Source organism: Seriola lalandi, unplaced genomic scaffold (assembly GCF_002814215.2).
Source record: "Seriola lalandi dorsalis isolate HSWRI2012SDOR001 ecotype SW California unplaced genomic scaffold, Sedor1 jcf7180002054940, whole genome shotgun sequence".
Lineage (NCBI taxonomy): Eukaryota > Metazoa > Chordata > Actinopteri > Carangiformes > Carangidae > Seriola > Seriola lalandi.
In genome coordinates this window covers 1,533,213-1,554,343 of record NW_019525491.1, presented here as the reverse complement: position 1 = coordinate 1,554,343, position 21,131 = coordinate 1,533,213, and the positions used below count along the sequence as shown (strand labels likewise).

Here is a 21,131-nt window from a genome sequence, read left to right as displayed (position 1 = left end):
TAATATTTTAGCTGCATCTGTCCCCAAATAACTGCACAGACTTGTTGGCTGCTCTCTGCATGCTTCCCCCCCTCCCTCCTTACAATGTCACACAGGGCTTGCTGCTGCAGCAGTCTGGCGAGGGACGACATCCACCCAGAAGAGGAAAAAAAATGCACCAACTTTGTGTCTTCATTTAACCTAAACCTCATGTAGATCCTCCACACACAGACACTCGCACACACACACGTACTGAACTTTGCACAGCAAGAGGAAGGGGGTTAGCCTAATGGTGGACCATGAGCTTTTTCCCCCAAGAACATTCCAGCTCAATGGGAAAGAAGAATTGGCTTCAGAGGAACAACACAACAGCATTTAAACATGACGAGACAGGCAGCGAGGCGACTGCCAGAGCCTCCTCTCCGGCACGGCTAACCGTGTGCATCCCGGCTAGCTTTAAACCTGCTTGTACAATGCACTTTCCTCCTTAAAACCCCCCATCCCCGGTGTGCAACTGCAGGGCCCGGCGCCGCCATACACCACCACATAGACACATAAAACAACACGTATAGCATGCCCCGTAGCACCCAGCGGAAAGAGACATGCGAAAAATGAGGAGGAGGGGGCACAAACCGGGACCGTAAACCGGCCACAGAGCCGCCGAGGACGGAGACATGCAGGGAACAAGTCTACTTGGACGAACTAACCTGTTCGGGAGCAGCACGGTCCGCTGGATATTGGGTTGAATCCGAGTTAAATCCACTATCAGTAAAACAAAGAGGCGAAAATGACCGAGCGGCCGCGGAACAGGCCGAAACAGCACTCCTGGAGCAGCGCGGCGCATGCGCAGAGGAAGGCCGGAGGTGGAGGGGGTGGGAAGGGAAGACAGGGGGGCGGGGTGAATGAGTGCAACTAATTTTTAAAATTGATCCACAGAGTGTGTCATTCATTATTAATTTGAAGGAAATAAAAGGCCTCAATCGATGGGTGTTGTGTTCAATGTGTGTGGGACACGGAGTCACGTCATGGGGACATTTTTAATCTCCATATTACACTGCTAATTGTATTATTATTGGTGTTATTACTGGCTAAACTTGCTGCTAACTTGACCAATGTCCTTTGCGTGTTACCTGGATATGTATGCCGTATGCACTAGCACTATATTAACAATGTGGCATGATGGTGTAGTTGCATCTTTCAACTCTGTGTTGCATGGCTTATGCAGCCAGTGTATGATATTACCATTTGTAATTGCATCTTTTAACATTTTATCTACATCAACATCATCAATGGTCTAAAATCGTTTTTTATTTTTTTTATTTTATTATTAATGTGTCTGTCTTTATGGCATTGTGTTGTCTTCAGTATGTAATTTTTAATGATCATCTCACCATAGGACTGCAACAAAATTATCCAGCTGGGTAACACTGTCGATTAATGTGTGTTGTAATGAAATTGTTGGTCTCTCTGCTTAAACAATTAAACAAATAATTATTAATTGAATACAATTCTATGTAACAAAAACAGTAGGAATTCTTATTATGTTTAAAGTATTTTTACCCCTGACTACCACAAGAAAAAACTGATAAAAAAAATATCTTAGCGTAGATATCTGTGCCTGATTTCATGGCAACCCATCAAATATTTGTCAAGATATGTCATTTTGAACCAAGAGAAGATATTAAAATGGATTGTTATTGATTTCAGTGTCAGAAACAGGTTTATTACCAAGTAGGTTTTCACATACAATGAGTTTTCCTTGTTGTTGTTGTTGTGGTGCATAACAGTCAAATATATGCAAGCAAGAGAAACTACAAGTACCACAAAAGTCAATCAATCTTAATATTAATACAAAAGTCAACAAGCACAAGGCAGATGTGGATCAATAATGACATTTCATTCTCAACTTGTGGCACATCATGGAGTCCTTGAAGTGCTCAGAAAAAGGGAAATTTGAACACATGTATTCTTTGATACAGTTTGATGCCAGAACATCTATTAAATGGACTATTGGACTATTTGGGTAAATATGATAAGATAAAATAAAAAAAGAATTGTACTTTATTGATAATGAAGCAAAAGTATGATACACTTAAAACCAAAATATATGCAAACAAAATAGGAATAGAAAAAAAATATTTATATGTACAATGAAATGAAGTGCAAAATGATAAATCACAGTTTAACAGATACATGAGAAAAGAGTATTGATTACTGTGTTATAAATTTCTTGTGTGTTTTCTTCTGTGTTTAAACAATGTCAACCAAAACTGTCAAACTGTTGGTGGTGCTAGAGGAAAAGACAGGGGACCGTCAAATTTATTACAATTCATCATGAGGGAAACATGAATATCTGAACCAAATTTAAAGGAGATTCATCTAATAGTTGTTGAGATATTTTAGTCAGGACCAAAGAGTTTACATGCAGACATCAATGAACACCTGCATGACGAAACTGACCTCTGAGCTGAACTCCCACCCCCTGTATATGATCATTTTTAAACTGATGATTAAGTATTTCTATCCAAAGTTAGGATATTGAATGAATAGCCTACGTTTTTTTTTACAGTAATTATGTATTTTAAATCATGTTGTTCCTTATATGGTCATTGGTTGATACTGTGTCCCTGCCATTTGTCCTAATCTTCCTCCTGTACTGTCAACTGTCCTTTATTGCTGTTAACACTGTATTGTCTGTCAGTCCACCACTTTGGTCCAGACTGAAACATCTGGATGGACTGAGATGAAACGTTATACCCCTGACTGCCACCAGCGGGTCAAAGCGTTCTGTTATCCTGTGAAATAGCTCAACGTTTACCCTACTGGAAGAACTGGCACAAAAATGAGTGTAAAGACATTCATGGTGCTCGGGGGATAAATCCTAATGACTGTGCTGTGCCTTGCTTCACAGTGACACTATGTCTAGAGGCTCTTAGAGTTGTTAGTAAATATTAGCACAAAACAGAGAAAATATGGATTTTGACAGAAATTGGCATCTTCCTATTATATTCAACAGCTCTTTCAATTGTGGAAAGTCCTATAAATGGTTCAGATGGTTGAAAGGTTATGTATCCTGCACTGGTTGATTTAAATTGAGCTATTGTCATGAAGTACTCCATGCTGCACGCTCTTAACTGGAAATAATGATTTTGAAACAAAAAGAAGTTGCAGTTGCCAAAATCAGAGGCCAACATCTGCTGATGCTCAGATGATTTAAGTCCCTGACATCCCCACTTATGATTCAGCCCAGTGCTGCAGCCACATTTCTATTCAGGGGTTGAAGTAAAGTCTGACACTGAGAGTTTTTCAAGAGTAGACGTAGCTCTCCACCAGGATCTTTATATTCTTTGTGCAGGATGTACAATAACTCAATTTAAACCTCCCAGGGGTTTGATCAAGATTAATTTAATCAAGTCTGAGTCGCTTCTAAGCCAGTAAGCTTTGCACGAAGAAGTTTCAAGTAACTTTTATTTGTGTGATTTTCAAGCGCTGACACTTTGTATTGACTTAAACTTAGGACTATAAAACACCTCAACCTTCTTCATGCACTAAATCGGCCAAGAAAGGGTCTCTAAAAGCCAATCATCATAGCTTCATTTAACACTAGTTCAGGCAGTGTATTAAATATTAAAATGCTTCAATATATTTATATTTATAGATATTTCCCTCTATTATGTTGGCAATATGCCATTTCAGATATCATCCATTCAAATCTTAAACAATTTAAAGGAGGATATAGTAACTCTACCTGTGGATGCTCTATAAATTGTTTGTCAAATATATGGTCAATATCATGTTTTTGCCAAATTAAAATTAAGCATTTCCGTAAAACGTTTACTGTCAAACTATATATTTATATAAGATCAATTCATCATTCCCATGTTTTCATATTCACTGTTGCTCTTTCAAACTCTTGTAGCACAGGCAATATAAATGTCAATACACTTTTTGTCATGCATATAGATAATATATGCAGCGCATTAGGAGGAGTCTTTAAATATGACCATTATGTTATGAATTGGATGATTTCAACTTTCTTTTCTGAAAGACTGTGCATCTTTTGCTTATCAGTTAATTATCACATCTTTCTATAAATGTGTTTTCTCTGTTGGAAAGTGTGAAAATTTTGCCTCTGCTGATCAGGCCTCACTGGGCTGGACCTCTTAAATAATCTGAGAGTTGTATTTATAGGAAGGTTTTTGCAGGGCATTTATTTTTAATTGTAAGAATAGGAGCAAAATTATATAAATTTTATATATTTCATATTTTATTTGATGCCTTTAAGAGAAAAAAAACTGAAAACACACAGGCCCAGAAAAAGAACTACTGTAGATGAAAGATATGTGAGCTGATGCACACAACACAGGTAAAGGTGAGTCACTGTTTCACACACACTATCACTTTCTTTTTAGGAGCTTCCTTCAGAGGCAAACCAACACACCCAGACAAACAAGGGGTTAAAGAGAGGGAGGAGTGTGCTGTCAATCAGAGAAGTTGAAAACCTAAGACCTCTCACTCTGTTCTCATTCCCAGTCACAATAAAGAAAAATCACCAGTGGGATGACCCAACGGGAGTGAGCCAACGTGCACACCAGGACCCTGAAACTGAAGCAGCTAACTTTAGTTTCATTATGTGCTTTTCCTATTGTGACAGTCAAAAATAAACACCATGGAAAAACATGTATATTAGAATGACTGTCCTCTACAAAATTCACCAATACTGGGCTCAGGTGGAAGTAGGGCCTGATAAAAGTAAACACATATATTGTGTCTGGATTAGGCACATTTTTCTGGGAATAGGAAGTTCATTTTGCTTAATTTGATTCACTCTAGTAGTGCAAGTTTTGACTTTTGATCGGACAAAACAAGAAGTCCGAAGAGTCTCCCTGGGTTCTGGGAAATTGTGATGGGAATGTTTCACTGTTTTCTGTTATTTTAAAGACCAAAGGATGATTTTCTATTACACATTGTGCACATTTGTTTTCTGGGTTTTTTTTTTCTCTCTATAGAAGGCCAGTCGATAATTTCAGCAAGTTGGAAAATTTCAAAAGTTGTAGGCAGTCCAGGGCCGCTGTTTTAGCAACCGAGTGGTTCATTGTCTCGGTAGAAGATCTTCGGTACAGTACAATGACACTCCCCGGTTCTGTACCTGAATCATGACGCGATGCTTGGTTTGAAGACTTTTCCCAGCCTCTGACCTGATTTCCCGGCGTCCATTAATAACGTAAATGCTTTAATAATCCACTAGAAGACAACAATGGATTTGCAGTTCGTATTTTAAAAAGGACATAAAGCGCTTTCTGTGGGTTTTTACCAACCACATCAACTTTGCGATGCCTCGGATGTTTGTACAGTGTTGAGCGAGCTAACGCTACCACACAGTTTAACCGGCAAATTTGTCAACAAAACTCTTAAGACACTAATGGAGAATGGCGGCGAAGTCTCCTCTGAGGTTCAGACTGTTTCCTCTGATGAACCGAGACGACCAAACCCAGAGCTGAGGAAGCTGTTGGTTTTTAAAGTTTACAATAGGAGGTGGTTTGTCCTGCTGGTGCTGTGTTTGTTAAACTGCTCCAACGCAACGGTGAGTAAAGTGTGTAACTTCAGTCATGGTCACCTGACATTTTACAACAAAGTTAAAGATATAATATGTAACTTTGAGGCATTAAAATGTCTAGATCTGTGTTATTTTGTTGAGTGTTGTACTCACATGATCCCAAATGTTTCCCATCTATTTTCAAACATGGAAAAATCCGTATTTTCAATCAGGTAATGGCCCGTTTTGGTTGGTCACCTGTCAATGGCGTCAGATCCCCTTTGCGCATGCGTAAACGTTGTGGTTGTTTAACAGAAATGGCCGAAATTAACTTTTCATCCAGTTTGAAGTCACGTTTTTTACAATACAGTTTTTGGATATATATATACTATATAGTTTAATCAGGTGAAGGATTGTCGTCATCAGAAGTCTTAAGTTATTAGAGAAAAACGTTGAGCAAATGTTAGCCGCAGTCCTGTGTTCGCAGAGCAGTGTTGGAGAAACACTGATTTTTAACTTGAAACTGCTTTATTCTGTGTTTTTACCGAACTAAATCACCAGTTCTGTTTGTTTGGGAGAGGAGGAGATGTCTACGGATAATTTGGCCCCAGGTAAAAACCTTCCCAACATCTGTATCTTAAGTTAAACCGAGTAAAAAGCAGCGACGACTCACTGGCACGATTTATAACATGAATCTGTTTTATTCAGTGTTTTTACTGGTTTTAATCACCTGGGTTGTTTGTTCTGGAGAGGAGGAGACCTCTGCAGATAATTCAGCTCTCGCTAAAAAAAAAAACCTCCTGGACATTGACACAGAAGGAATCCTAACCTGGAGAAGCAGACAGCAACAGGAGTGACTACAACTCCCATGATCCCACACTACTTCACAATGTCTCTAAACTCAGTCTCTTAAATGCAAATTGTGCAGATTGATTGTGTATTTTTATTGTCAAAGCATTTCGATACTGAGTTACTAAGTTAATATGAAGAAGCTTTCATTAAGTAATCCTCATTTTCGAAATAATAGTTTTTAAGGTGAGAACACAACATCTCAAAATATCACAATTTTTTTGTTTTTTTAATGTCCTGTATGAGAGCCCATTTCTGCCAAAACAATCAAAAAAAAAAAAAAATTCCTCTGTGAACTAAATATGACAAAGTCATGTTGTTTTAGTCGTGCACACTGTCACTAATGTGCAAATGATCAAGTCACACTTGACATTAAACTTTTAAAGCCTCAATTAAAGGTTAGAATTGCAGTATCTCCACGTGAAGAACACTTTTCATGTCTTCATGCTCACAATGGTGTGATCACATTTTACATACAAGGAAAAACTAACTTCAACCTTAATGCCCTGCTTTAATGGACATCGCTGACACCTCTTTTTCTAGCGTTAAACAGCAGATGTGGTTGTGAGCACAGCAGGTAGATGACATGTGGTGCCCTCTTACGTTTGGTGGAACTTGATATCTATTCCCTGGGGATGTTGTCATTGTAAAGCAGAGTGTGCCTGGAAGCAAGCGTGCCTCTCTCAGCTATGCAAACTGTGCCCCTCCCTCACCTATTGCCAGCTCCCACAGGACTCGTCCTCTCTATGGGACCTTTTGTTTGCACGGCACTGGTGTTCCCACTCACAAAAGATGCTCAGCTGTTGGAGAGTCATTCATGATGTGGCAAATAACAGACGATGAGCCAGCTAGACATCAATCCGTGTGACATTAGCAGCCCTACTGAGGGTTGTAGATTGTTCCCCTTGTAAATTGATTTAGCATGGATTTTGAGAACTATAACGCATTGTTTACCGCCAATTGTTCTTGGCAAAGTTTGAAGACCTCTGAAACTGGATGCAGGACATAAAGCACCAGATTTTTCATTACAAAGAAATGAATATAAAACCCTTGAGATTGAGATTGAGAGCAAGGAACTTATACACAGTATAACCACTGTAACTAAAACAATGATAAAAAAGAATGAGAGATAGTAATAATAAGCACAAATCAAACTAATCTGCTTTATGTTTGAATGTGACTTTTATGAGCCCATACCGAATGGATTATGTTGCTATAACCTGATCAACATTGTATTTTTGAAGTAGATACTGATATCAATATTTAGAAGTTGAAAAAATCCAATAATGATCTATCTGCAAAGTAATTTTTTTTTCATAAACACATAACTTACACATGAAAGGATGATTTTTTTTATGTAAGAATTGTGACTGAGATACATCCTGCGCAGGAAATTTTACAGTGTAAAAATAAAGTTGGCAAAGATCTCAAACCTTCTGCAGATTCTTGTTATTTCTCAGCTGACATATAAACTGATACCGGTCGATTTGTAAAAAGCTAATATCATCCTGGACGATTTATCTTTCTAACTCCAATATCTATGATATATATGAACATAGTTTTTAGAGTTAAGCACTAAAGAGAGATTTCTATCATTTAAGTTTTACAAAAAGGTTCCACTTTTTCTGTTTCAATACAAACAGCAGGGGAAACCAGACACAAGCATCAAATGATCATCACTGGACATGTCAAGAAAACCCTGTCCTCTGCAAACAGCACAGGTCTCTAGAATAACAGAAGGAGGAATGTGTGGAAATGTAAAACGCCTCAGAAAGGGTACAGGACTGACATTGTGTGTCGACATCAGCTGACCAGCTCGCGTCAGCTCGACATAAATTAGGGTTTCTTCATTGTCTGCAAAACAGAGACTTGTGCTGGTGCAGCCTGTGTGGTCTCAGTTAAGTTAACAGATCAGATTCATTCAGTCGACTCTGTGTGTTTGTGTATCAGCCCTCCATGCAGCTTGTTTACTGCGCTATTAGCACCAGTCGCATTCAGTGTTCTTCACCGTGTCAGAAGCTGTAAAAAAAATCAACATATTTAGACGTGTAGAAGCTTCTATTCTTAATTTTAGACTTTGGATTTAATTATTTTGTAGTCAATGGTGCACTGCTGCTAAAAAGGTGTCCTTCAATCCCTCTGCACTCACTGCTGCGTATATGATCTGGTTGTCATGCAAGTACTTCTCATGTAAAAAAAGAGAAATATTTAGACACCCAGGCATTTCCTGCACATGAAATCAGGTTTCAGGTTTCTCTGTGCAGAAAATCTGTAGAGAGAAATCTGTGTTAACTGGTTTCACTTTCACCAATAAGAGAAAGCAGTCGTCTTGTTTACATGACATTTAAGAGATAAGCTTAATAAAGCAAGCAGTCAGTAACCCACTTACTTAAGTGCATGTAAATACACTTGTTTTTCTGTCTGTTATCCCTGTGAAAGATTCCTGTCATCCTTTGCATGCTGGGAAAAGGCTGCACTTCCTCCAACCCCCCAAAAATAAAAACACCGGTGATTGTGATCAGTTCACGTTCCGGGTTGATGGGAAATGAAACATGCCGTCACCTTCTACAGCAAATACTGCTAAGAAAAGTGAAATCTCTGGTGGAGCCCTGACTTTATTACAGTCAGCCATTTACACCTAAATAATATATACATTTATTTAACCTATAAACAAAACTTAATGGTGGAGATCCTGCAAGAAGTCCTGCATTCAGAATCTTACTGAAGTAAATGCACATAAGTGTCGACAGCAAAACTTGAGTGTTATATTGGAACGTGTACATGTAAGCAGCATTTTAATGCAGTCCAGTTAAGATAACTATTCAGTTTAATCTACAATGATTATTTTATATTATTTAAACTGATAATATCATATTTTATGTATCAGATCTTGATGTTGAACGTAGCTGTGAAATAAATGTAGTGTTTAGTAAAAAGTGCAATAAATCCCTCTAAAATTAAGCTAAACCATAAAATGGAAATAAAGTACAAATTGCTCTGAGGTGCAAAACCATTGTAAAACCCACACTAATAAATATCACCTGATCTTATAGACTGACAAGGTGAAAGTACGAACATCTCATCCCTAAAATATCAAAGACTTTTCTACAGACTGCAGCCTTTTTCTTCATCACAGTACCGTCACCTCCCCCAGTTTTGGCCCTTAGCATGAAAATGTCCGTTTGTACCCTGCGCTGTCGGGAGTGGTGTGTGTCATGTGTGTGGTGTCATATGAGAGCGCAACAAGCTGGGATACACCATTTCTTTCTCACACGAGCTGAGAAAGTCTCGCCATTTCCTCTTTTTGTGAAGCAGTATTTAGAGGTCTCATGACTATAAGATAATTGAGGAAATCTGATATTAAACTGCAGCTGCTTCTGTGGGACTGATCGCTAATAAAACACACGGGTGAAAGTGTCATTATGTTTTGACAGTTGTTAACTAGAGAGTTCATCATTATATTTTACAATGCATAATCAATGTGTTTGATCAGTTCTTATATATCATCACACATTCAATAATAGTCAGAATGAGGAATCTTAAAATTACATGACCAAGAAGTGTGAATGAACAAAAGACTGTGAGGATCCCTTGATCCATTATTTACATTGTACTTTTAACATAACATAATCACTATTTTTAGTTTTTAGTTGTATGATTATCGTACCCTTAAATGGATTTGCAACTGAGAGACACTGTTTAATTTAATTTAATTTGATTTAAAGGAAATCAACTGACGGACAAAAGAGCGTATACTGATATTTCAGTGTTGTCATTCTGCTAAAATAAATCATCCTTCAGTTTTACCTTTTTCTTTTCTCTTATTTTATTTTTTGTACTGGCTGTTGACATTTTAAAGCATTGGTTGGGGTCACAGCTCAAACCTTCACACAGTGCAGATCTACAAAATGACATTTGTGCTTTTATCCTGTCTGGTCTGGTCTCAGTGAAACAGGGAAAGTGCCTCCAGAAGTAGTTTTAGATGTTTCAGATGTTTTTAGAGGAAGTGATCACAGCTGCACGACCCAGAACTCACTAATCCAAAGCTGCAGATTTGCATTGATGTTGTGATTACTTGTGTTTCTTCTTTAACACCATGTCGTTTTTATGCATTAAGTAATTTTTATATCCTTTTAAAGATATTTTTTATACATAAAACACAATTATAAGTCTCTATTGGTATTAATTTTGTGGAAGTAACTAGTCATAGTAGACGGATCTCATTCTGGAATAAAACTCTCAATGTGTCTTCCCAGATATGGCTGACCTTTGCACCAATAGCGGACCAGTCTGCCCAGTACCTGAAGGTCTCTCTGGAAGAAGTCAACTGGTTGTCAGTGATCTACATGGTGGTGGCCATACCAGTCAGCTTTGGGACCACGTGGATGCTGGACACTCTGGGGCTACGGGTCACGGTACAAACTGAACACTGAACTAATAACTGATGTTGTTTAAATACCATGAGTAGGCTATAACCTTTTATTTATTTATATATTTTTTTGATACAGTCGGATATTTTCCAGAAAATGAGAAATATTCCTCTTCTATACTGGAGGATGTGTGTTTTAGTTTTAGTCTGTGAGTTTGTTTTTTAATGACAGCAGCACAAAACAAGTGTCAAGTGATTTTAAATATGTGCAAGAGAGAAAAGAGCCCAGGAGAAAAGTTTTCTAATGGCTGCTGAGAGAAAACTAACTGTTTCCAGGAATAAAAAAAAAAAAAACAGATGAGCAACATATGTTTAATGTCAAGAGAGGAAAACCGAGCGGGAGGTCTTATTATGGAGGTCGTATAATCAGAGTCGGAATCATTTCCTGAAATTGAGTTTATCGGCTAAGCAGCTATTTTCAACAACATGTATTCAAATCAACAATATATCATCAGTAAAATCAATGTTATTCTCCCACTGTATTGGTTTGCAGCTGAGGAAAACTGAAATTACATAGATTCACATAATCAAAACAAAAATCTGTGCACAAATCAGCTGACAGCACTGGATTAAGAGGAGATATTGAAAAGTCAATGTTGGCGTCCTGATAAAATCAACCTTCAGTATTACCTCATGTGCTGAGCTGACTCACACTGCACACACTGCAGATTTAGAAAAGGGCACTCAGGCTTGAGCGAGCATTTCAAGTTGTTGTTCTTTTCAATCTGCAAAACTGAACAGGGGGTCTTATTAAGCTGGTAATGTAATTCAGTGTAATTTAGTATATCTTCTTAGCAGCAGGAGTTCATGTGAAGTTTGCTTTGACAAGTTGGTGCTTACAACTATGGAACAAAAAAGAAAAGTCACTAAATATGACTGATGAATTAATAAGCTAAAAGGTAAAGGCAGTTCAGACACATAAGAACAGAAACTACATGACAGAATCAAAAGAGATGTATGTTGTATTCTTGTTGTCACGGTCTTCTGCACTGGAAATGATGTGTCATACGAATGTGATTTGTTTCAGCAGGCAAACAAGAAAGTAAACAGGAGATAAGCTGTGTAAACCCATTCGTTTCTGTGTCACCAGTCACAAATTGACCTGCAGAGTTAAATCTGATTGAACTTCGACACATGAAAACACAAAGCTCTCTCCGTGAATTGTTTTCTAATTTGTGTGACGTAATAATTGCTGCTTAGCCGCAGCGAGCACAAGGATTGTGACAGAGGTTCATGACAGTAACATGCTGTTTAATTTACAGCTTTGTGGACTGCTTTTTTCAGCCCATGCTAGCTCCTGCAGTTTATGTTTACAACCCTGACCCATGTGATTTCCTGTCCTTCTTGCTTTTGTCCACACAAGTAAAATTTAATCTGGAGAATTTCAGTCTTCCTGCTTCTAAAGACAGTAATTTGAACTTAATCCAAAAACAAAGACATCCTACACTATGTGATTGATTTATGGTTTTTGAGAAACACAGTGCAGAAGTATTAAAGGAGGGATAAAAACACAGTGTTTTGACCTGTCACTGCCATCTCAACCCTGCAGTTGATCCTGGGCTCGGGCCTGAACATGTTTGGAGCCCTGCTGCGCTTCCTTGGCACGCCACGGGGCACGGCGGCTGAAGTCCGTTACGTATTAGTGATGCTGGGTCAGACTCTTGGTGCCCTGGCTCAGCCCCTCATCATTTTCACCCCCACCAAGCTGGCAGCTCTCTGGTTCCCCGACCATCAGCGGGCCACAGCGAACACCATCGCCTCCATGTGTGAGTGATTTACTGTTTATTATTATTCAGAGCTGGGTGGGAATTTATCTCTACAGCTTTGCATAGCTTTTATACAGCAGTTATCAATGCAATTATACAGCTTTAAAGACTTCCTGCGGGGTGTTAGTCATGCGAAATTAAAAAGAGAAAGAGAGCAACACATGAGCCAAAACAATTTAGTGAATAGTATATGTTAGGAGTGTGTTTCTTTTAGCTTATTGTGAATTTCCTTGCCCCCAAGTGACAAGAAAAATCTATTTTTGCAGCTTCAATGAGAAATAATTCAATCAAACTTGTCTCTTCAAGCATTTCCGAACAAAACGTGTGAATATACTTCGATTTAGAGGATTCCCGAAAAACATCACTTTTATAAACATCTATAAAGAGAGCAAGAATGGCTTGCTTCTGGTTAGTATCAGATGTATGTGTAACCAAAAAATAGTAAAATTAGTCTAAACTTAAAGAGACAGAAACTCACAATCAACTACATGTAAACTGTAGATCGGAGGCATTTGTCGTAATTCAGATTCGGGGAAAAATATGTTGATAAATGCCATTTACACCAAAATGATGAGCACTGAAAATAAAAGAAACAAAGAAAGATGCTGTATTTAATTTTTTATTCAGCCCTTGTGGGAAAAAGGGGTGAATGTCCTGCTTTTCACCCTGTGATTGATGCATCTGCACAAACATGAAATAAACTTTATTATGTCATTATTATGTTATGCAATTATTATTATATTTTGTGTCAGTGCTTGTGTCTCAAGTCATATGTTCAGTTCTCTGTGTAACAATTTAAGTAGGAACTGGGTCAGTTTCAACATGTGCTGACGTTTTCTCATGTCAGCAAACTCAGCAAAGTGAAAGATGTGTTTCAGACGAAAACAACCAATGTAAAAAAAAAAGAAAGTAGAACAGGAAGCTTTTGGATCAGAGGGGAATTCACTAAGAGTAAGGTAATTTAAGGTTTAAGATAAAGTTTTCAGATCATGTTGACTCTTAAGGCTTAAAGATAAGAACGGAGATGACCGAAACGTGGAACAGAAAGTGGAGGACAGAAACCAGAATAAGCCTAAATCCCACTTCTCTTTTCCCTCCTCAGCCAATCCTCTGGGCGTCCTTCTCGCCAACATCATCTCTCCTCTGATGGTTCCAACATCTGCACAAATCCCTGTCCTGGTGAGTTGAACTAAGAACAGGTCTTCATCTTCTTCTTCATTGCCAACCTAAAGATGACACCTGGACCCACAATCCGGCTTCTCTGAGTGTTTTACCTGAAATCTGCTATATTTTTATTGGATCGCTCAGAAAACAGTTAAACCTATTGTTACTAGAGCTCCAGATAGAAGCCTGAAACAGGAGATATAAAACTACACTGAGATGGTTTTTTCGTTCTCAAAACCACAAATAGATTTTCTTATGGATCAAAACTTCAAATAAAACACAGGAGAAGTGTAAAAATAAGCTTCTGTTGAGCCATCGACAAACAACATGCGTAAATATCCAAAAATGTACAGTTGTGTGACGAAATGCTGAGCGGTTTATGGCAGTCCGGTGTCCCTGGACTGAATCTGGCTGGGTGCCTTTGTGGCATGCCACCCCCTTCTCGTCCCCTTGTCTAATGTGAACTGTCCTGTAAAGGCAAAAAATGGCTAAAACACAATCTGGAAAAAAACATCAGTTGGCCTAGAATCGCTGCATTCCCAGCGGCCATTGAGGGATTACAGCTTCTCACAGGAGAAAAAAACTGCAGCTGCCCAGCTCTGTGTGTCTGAAACCTGGACGCCTCACCTGCTAATGATGATAAATTGTCTTTGATTTAAAGTGCTAACATCCATTTATCATCACATTATGTGTGTGTTTTTTTTTTTCTTTTTTCCCTCCTTTAGCTACTTGCCTATGCAATCCCGGCATGTATCATCTGTTTCCTAGCAACAGTGGGGATACGGAGCAGCACCCCACCAACGCCACCGTCAGCTAGTGCCGAGTCCTCGAGCTGTGAGCCGTTCATACAGGGGATCAAACTGGTGAGGAGCAAGAAAGCAACATAATACAGGTGTAACTCTGTTCTCAGAGAAAAACATCCAGAAACCCTCAGCGGACAGACACAGTGAGAGAGCAGCCGGTGAAGGAAGTTTAAAGAGCCAGATAATGTAGCTAGATGACAACTTACATTAAGTGACAGTGAGAATAACTTCATTAAATGATTAATTTATCTACAGGAAATGAATCTGCAAACATTTTGATAATCGATTAATTGTTTTAAGTAAAGTAGTAGTAAACTTAATATGTTTAGGTTTCAGATGTTGGTTTGACAACATGACACATTTTAAGACTTCACTTTGGACTCTTGAAACTCCGCCTTACGGCTCACAGCAAAAAAACGTTTAGTATCAGCAGTTGTAGGCTTTTTTAGCAAATGAAAAGTAATGGGACACACAGCAGTTCCTCTAGAGACGCGGTGTGACACAGAGTATGAGTAATTTAGATTTACACCACCATAAAGCTGAGGGGCTCACAAAGGACAGAAAAAACAGTGGTCAAAATCAAAGTAGGTTAGATATCCTATGGTTCAGGCACCTAAAACACTAGATCCTACAATTCCCATAATGCAGCTCCTGTTAGACCCCTCTGCTTGGTAAAGGTTCAAATCCTCCTCGCTCCACTGCCCCAGTCCGTAACACAAGCTTTCTGTTATGAAGTTGTAGTGATCAAACCCAAGATGAGACGTCGCCATCAAACTCCGTTGATGTGTAAAATCTTTCCCAGTGACAGACGGTTGATGTTTTTCCTCACTCGGTTTCTTCTGCAGTTACTGAAGAACAAAGCCTACCTCATCCTGCTGCTCTGCTTCGGCTCGGGCATCGCTGTCTTCACCTGCTTCTCCACGCTGCTGGAGCAGATCCTGTGTGTGCAGGGATACACCAATGTAAGTACGCCACAGTGGTTTCCATGGGGATCACGGAGAAAAAGTAGCATCAAATGAGCAACACAGGCAGCAGATTTGATAAGAAACAATACACCAATATCTGTTTTGACAGCAAAAATATGATCTGAGGTAAGTGATGGAACATAGTGAAAGAAAAAAAGATGCTGGTGTTTTGCATAATTGATGCTAAGTGTTTTAGAAACACTCAGATACTGAATGAAGTTGTAACATCTCACCCCTGCAGGACTTTGCCGGCCTGTGCGGCGCTCTCTTCATCGTGTTCGGCATCGTGGGCGCCGGCGCTCTGGGACTCTATGTCGACAAGACCAAGAAGTTCATCGAAGCCACAAAGATCAACATGAGCTTCTCCGCTCTGGCGTGCATCGCCTTCTCTGTGGTGAGAACTCGACAGCAGTTTTACTCATTTTAATCTGTAAATGTATTTAAATGGTGACGTTTGTATTGATTTACAGTGACTGCTTAAAAACACGCCTCCAAAAATCTTACCTTTAATAATTCTAAATGTTCAGAAATAAACATGTAGAACAGAATGGACCTCTACTTAGGGAAAACACATTAACGCCTCACTTTAAGTCTCCCTGTTTAGCATTTAATAACAGTATATAAACATTAAATAAATGGATATAAATACACTTAGAGCTGCTTACAACTACATTACTGTGTGTTACAAACCATTTATTAAATGTTTATATGCTAAATAGGGCGATAAACCTCTGAAGTGATGTGATGCGTCTTGGAGTGGTGGATTTCTTTATCCCAGAAAAGGTTTACAGTGGATTCATGTGAGGGTGATGAAGTGCACGTCTGCAGTGTGTGACACAAGCTGACGGGTAAACAAACAAAGGGAACGGGAACACTCAGTGTTTGATGTGCAAACACTTTAAAGAGTTGGCTTCTGTTCTGTATTGTTTTGACAGATTTTACTGTAACGCAGCAGTTCACTAAAGTACAGCATGAATAAAATCACTATGCGAGGTTATGTAGAGGACAGAAAACTTTCTTTGTTTTTTCTTCTCCATTAAGGTTATAATTCAGACGCCCTGGATCTAACCTCACTGCTGCAACACAGAATCGATCTAACCCCTCAGTGACATGTTGATATGTTGATGTTCTCTTGAGCTCAGAGCTTGTGTCCGTCTGCTCACCTTCTCTCAGGTGTCTCTGATGCCGCAGCAGAAAGCCGCCGTGGCCGCCGCCTGCTCTCTCTTCGGCTTATTCGGTTTCTCCATTTACCCGGTGGCCATGGAGCTTTCTGTGGAGTGTTCGTACCCAGTGGGAGAGGCCACGTCAGCCGGGCTCATCTTCGTATCAGGGTATTAATGTCTGAGCAAAACACACACACACACACACACACACACACACACACACACAGCATGACATGTTCTTATTAAAGTCCCATATTTTACACATTTCTGGTGTTTTATTTTTTATGTTTTTACTGATTTGGATTTTCTAAAAGGTGCAGACCAGTTTAAATTGATTTCACTTAGATTTCATGACCCCATACATCTAAAAAGGAGGAAAAGGAAACTGTTTACAGTAGATGATGTGTTGAAGCAGACAGTGTAGCTGGAAACATGCTTCATATGATAAAAAGTAAATGAAAACATGATGAAAACATGCAAATGAGCTGTTGATTATGCACCACAGTCACTCAAAGTAAAAAAAAAAAGCTCTTTGTACAGCAGGTGATATTTTTATATTTATATATTTTACATTTCCATCTACATTTTTTATCTTTTTTTTTTTTTGGATGGATGTGCTTTATGTGAACTTCATGTCAGTCATGGCAGCTTCGTTGTCATCCCTCTCCAGGCAGGTTCAGTCTGTTCTCTACATAATCATCCTCCAGGCTTTGACCAAACGTCTCGCCGACGCACCTCTGTCGACCTGCGGGGACGCCAACCTGAGCTGGAGAGGTAGGTCACATGATGTCACGGCGACACGAGCGTCGAATGGAGGCGACGTCAGTGGGAATCAAACCTGACAGTGTCTTGTCTTTTTTTATTTGTTTTGATTTGGAGGAGTGTGTGTGTGTGTGTGTGTGTGTGTGTGTGTGTGTGTGTGTGTGTGTGTGTTTACTGACCTCAGCTCAAAGATTTCAGCTTATTAAAGTACAAAATATTAACAAGTGCACAAGGAAATTTTGTTTAATTTATTTTCAGTTTCCCTTGTTTACATTTACATTTACTTTTGTAATCGTTGTTTCTACTTAAACGTTTTGAGCTGTTTGATTTGGTTGATGTAACAACTCTTTCATTCTCTGCACTGTTCTTTCTAACTGGGTTTTGAAAGGTTTTCCATTATTAAGTCTATTCAATTCAAATGTATAAAAAAAAAGCACACACAAGCAGATGTAGTGAAGTAGCAACATTTGCAGCCGTTAATGACAACAACATTATAAAATGTGTAAATGTCAAGGTTTATCTGAGGACATGAACCAGGTGCATTTGTTCACATTTTATTATTTCTGCACACATACAGCACGGTCAGTCACTCAGTCACTTGTTAACAATGTAATATGATCATTGCACCCATTAAACAATAAGCTGCAAAAAAAATAATGACTATTAGTAGGTTTGACATGAACTTCCTCCCCTTTCCTGTGATTTCCTGCTTTATCAACATTCACTTTACCGTCGAACAACTAGTGTTGCCGTGCATGTTTCGGTTCCTGTGAAGTGTGAACCTTTATCTGTTTTTTTTCTCGCCCTCAGTGCCGACGCTGGTGATGGCCGGACTGTGCAGCGTCTTCACCTGCTGCTTCATCATCTTCTTCCACACCAGGTACAGACGACTGGAGGCCGAAGAGGAAGCGATGTACGTGACCCCCCAAATCAACGATTCAGCGACCGACGAAGACGCTCCGAGTGTGGACACGTAAACCTGAAGCGATGGAGAAACAGAGGGGATTATGGGTGTTATCACAACTGCCGTTTGTTTTCTTTGGTACGAAACAGTAGAAAAGTTTATTTTGGTAACCTCAGCTTAATGAGTGATTTTTTTTTTTTTTTTTGAATCACGATGATTCTTTTGATATTGGGGCCAAACTTTTTTGTACGTTGAGTTACAATAACAGATTCAACCTTAATATGATTGTTACTAACAAATAATCCTCAAAATATCACAAGACGATATATCAACTATTGATCTGATGAAATAAGCTCAGCAGATTGTTCTTGTCATTCCATTATTAAATGGAAAATGTATTTCCTAACACTGATTGATGGTGCGTTTTTACAGATGAAAAAAAAAAAAAACCTTGAGGAAATTTGTGTAAATATGTTTTTTTGTTTTTTTGTGATGGCAGGTCTGTTTGAGGAATCCCTGTCAGCTGGAAAACAATTCTCTGAGTGGAAGCAAACACTTAACATTCCTGTTCAGATCAGATGATTTAAATGATTATTGACTTCAAGGTTATTTTTTTAACAAAACTTACCTTTGATTTAGGTAATAAGAGAGAAAATGAAGACAGACCGACGCACCTGCTGCAGGGAAACATCACATCCTGTAGCTGCTCACTCCCATTATTCACCCAAATATAATTCTGGGGGGGAGGTTAAGTCGATTTAGACACGAGACCAAACTGCTGCTCTCGCAAATAAAAAGTTTCCTTGAAAGCAACCACTCCGTGTACGGGAAGCTAAATGGGACACCAGTGTGGAGTCTCATTACACAACCTGCTCTGGAAAAATGCACATTATCCATTTAAGTCAAATTTAACAGGTACATCCTCAAACTGACTGTGTGTGTGTGTGTGTGTGTGTGTGTGTCATCATTGTGATGGTTCAGCACATGGCAGAGTTTGTGTATCTGCATTCCCTCAATGCACCAACAAATGCATGAACTGTTGTACGACTCAAAGCACAGCGGGGCTTTAAGCTGCAGTGCATTGTGGTCTATGTCTTGCCACTGTGTAAGAACTGTGGGTTCTCTTTGATTCTCAGGGTTTGACAACGAAACACCTGAAGCTTTACTGCTGATGTTTTCTCCTCTGGAGCTGCTAGAAATAACTCGATGTGCTGTCACATCATCGCTGGCTCGTCTGTATCTTATCCTTTGGTACTAAATCCACTGTAAAACCTTTACTAACATATTCTGATTGAAATGCATTACCTTCACGTTAATCAGGCTTTCTGCAGGTTTCTCAAAACCAAATGTTTTACTGTTTGTTAAAATCCAAATGTGTCAATGTGCAGATGAAACCAAACAGAATAATTCTACTATTGTGCCACTAATTATCCTGTTCTGTCATTTAAAGCGTGTCTGTCATTGTGTTGTGGTCATAGACCCATAACAGCATATAACTACTTGTTAAAGCCTTAATTTTGTAAATGGACAGTTGTGGGTTTTGTGCAATAAAAAAAAGAAACTGATTGTGTTCACTGTGGGAACTGTTGGGTTTGTCTCTATATTTACTCTGTAAAGTGTATAGAGTTCCTTTGTGTTATGATTTGGCGCTATATAAATTAAATTGAAATCGACAAAATAGGCAAATAAAGGTTCTGTTTATGGTAAATGACACATTTGTATTTTAACTGTGCATTGAATGTTTTATGTTACTGTTAAGACTAATAATGTTGTTTTCTATCTTTCAAAGGAGGTATTTTGTTGAACTTAATTGATGTGAAGTGAAGATGGACGTGTGACTTCACCTGCTCCACCTTTTTCCTTAAGAGTTGATCATGCGTAAGACACATACATCTGTAAATACAAGCACTTCTTCAAATTTCTAAATTAGAAAATAAAACAAGACTTGGTCAAAACATTGTACATGGCTGGACTGTGTATTGTCAGTGAGTGTGTTTACACTAGTATCCTGGTTATGATCAAGTTGATGGAGTATCCTGGTTGTGTTTTGTGTGTGTAAACAGTATATCCCGTTTTCAGAAACCTGGATATATAAAGATATATATATATATATATATAGATAGATAGATAGATATATGTATATATATAAAGATATATATATATATATAGATAGATAGATAGATATATGTATGTACCTGGAGTACTCCAATAGAAACCTGCATATTTGTTGTAACATTGTCATTTTTTCCTGCTTTAAATAATGAACACACAGAAAATCTCGAGAGAGTTAATATTATTCCATAGGAGAACTGCAAGGCTGCGCCCAAGAATGAATTTCATTAATAACACAGCTGACATTTACTTTCTTTAATAATCCAATAATAGGAAAATAGTAAAATAATCCTGTCTACTCCCTGAAATTGCTTTTTTCGTCAGTTGAAAACCCCACATTTTTAAGGTTACTCTCACAAACTTTGAAACCAGCAAATATTCACATTTGAGAAGCTGGTACCAGAGAATTTGGGGCATTTTTTTCCTTAAAAAAAAGACTTATTTTTCTGTCAATCAACTTATTGATTGATCAAGTAATTATTCAAGCTGTAAAGTACTAGCTGAATTCTGGGTGCTGAGGAAATAAAGGAAGTGCCATTTATAGTGCAGGTCAGTCGGGGCCCAACAGCTTCTTCCGCTGCCCTCTAGCAGGTTAACATCAGATTGCTGTTGGCCTGTTACAGACTAAATCAATTAAAATGGCGATAAATTCATTTGTAGTTGAAACTTAATTTGACTTCCTCTGGCTTTGTTCATTTA

The 21,131-nt window shown here is 38.6% G+C and overlaps 2 protein-coding genes across 3 annotated transcripts in view; one reads left to right on the top strand and one right to left on the bottom strand.

Moving 5' to 3' along the window:
* pcgf3 (polycomb group ring finger 3) overlaps nucleotides 1-817 on the bottom strand; it is a 57,419-nt gene extending 56,602 nt beyond the window's left edge. The window contains exon 1 of the mRNA XM_023393579.2: nucleotides 687-817. The gene's annotated coding sequence lies outside the window, so the exon portion shown is untranslated. The remainder of the gene's footprint in view (nucleotides 1-686) is intronic.
* A 4,316-nt stretch (nucleotides 818-5,133) lies between these two features.
* On the top strand, nucleotides 5,134-20,280 carry slc49a3 (solute carrier family 49 member 3). Of its 2 annotated transcripts, XR_015436250.1 has the most exons (11): nucleotides 5,134-5,563; nucleotides 10,621-10,779; nucleotides 12,343-12,559; nucleotides 13,662-13,738; nucleotides 14,449-14,586; nucleotides 15,372-15,488; nucleotides 15,733-15,885; nucleotides 16,665-16,822; nucleotides 17,325-17,428; nucleotides 18,227-18,458; nucleotides 18,820-20,280. XR_015436250.1 is itself a non-coding variant. In XM_023393575.2 (10 exons), the coding sequence occupies exons 1-10, from the start codon at nucleotides 5,402-5,404 to the stop codon at nucleotides 18,391-18,393; spliced, it is 1,452 nt and encodes a 483-aa protein (XP_023249343.1). In that variant the 5' UTR covers nucleotides 5,134-5,401; the 3' UTR covers nucleotides 18,394-20,280. The 2 variants fall into 2 exon arrangements, 1 of the variants encoding a protein (XP_023249343.1); XM_023393575.2 differs by having other exon boundaries at nucleotides 18,227-20,280.
* Nucleotides 20,281-21,131: the final 851 nt, after the last annotated feature.

Excerpts from the sequence above, each read along its gene's own strand:
- slc49a3 (XM_023393575.2), top strand. The coding sequence starts at position 5,402 with ATGGAGAATGGCGGCGAAGTCTCCTCTGAGGTTCAGACTGTTTCCTCT. Across the intron at positions 14,587-15,371 it reads TCATACAGGGGATCAAACTG|TTACTGAAGAACAAAGCCTA; the intron begins GTGAGGAGCAAG and ends TTTCTTCTGCAG. Across the intron at positions 17,429-18,226 it reads CGCCAACCTGAGCTGGAGAG|TGCCGACGCTGGTGATGGCC; the intron begins GTAGGTCACATG and ends TCTCGCCCTCAG.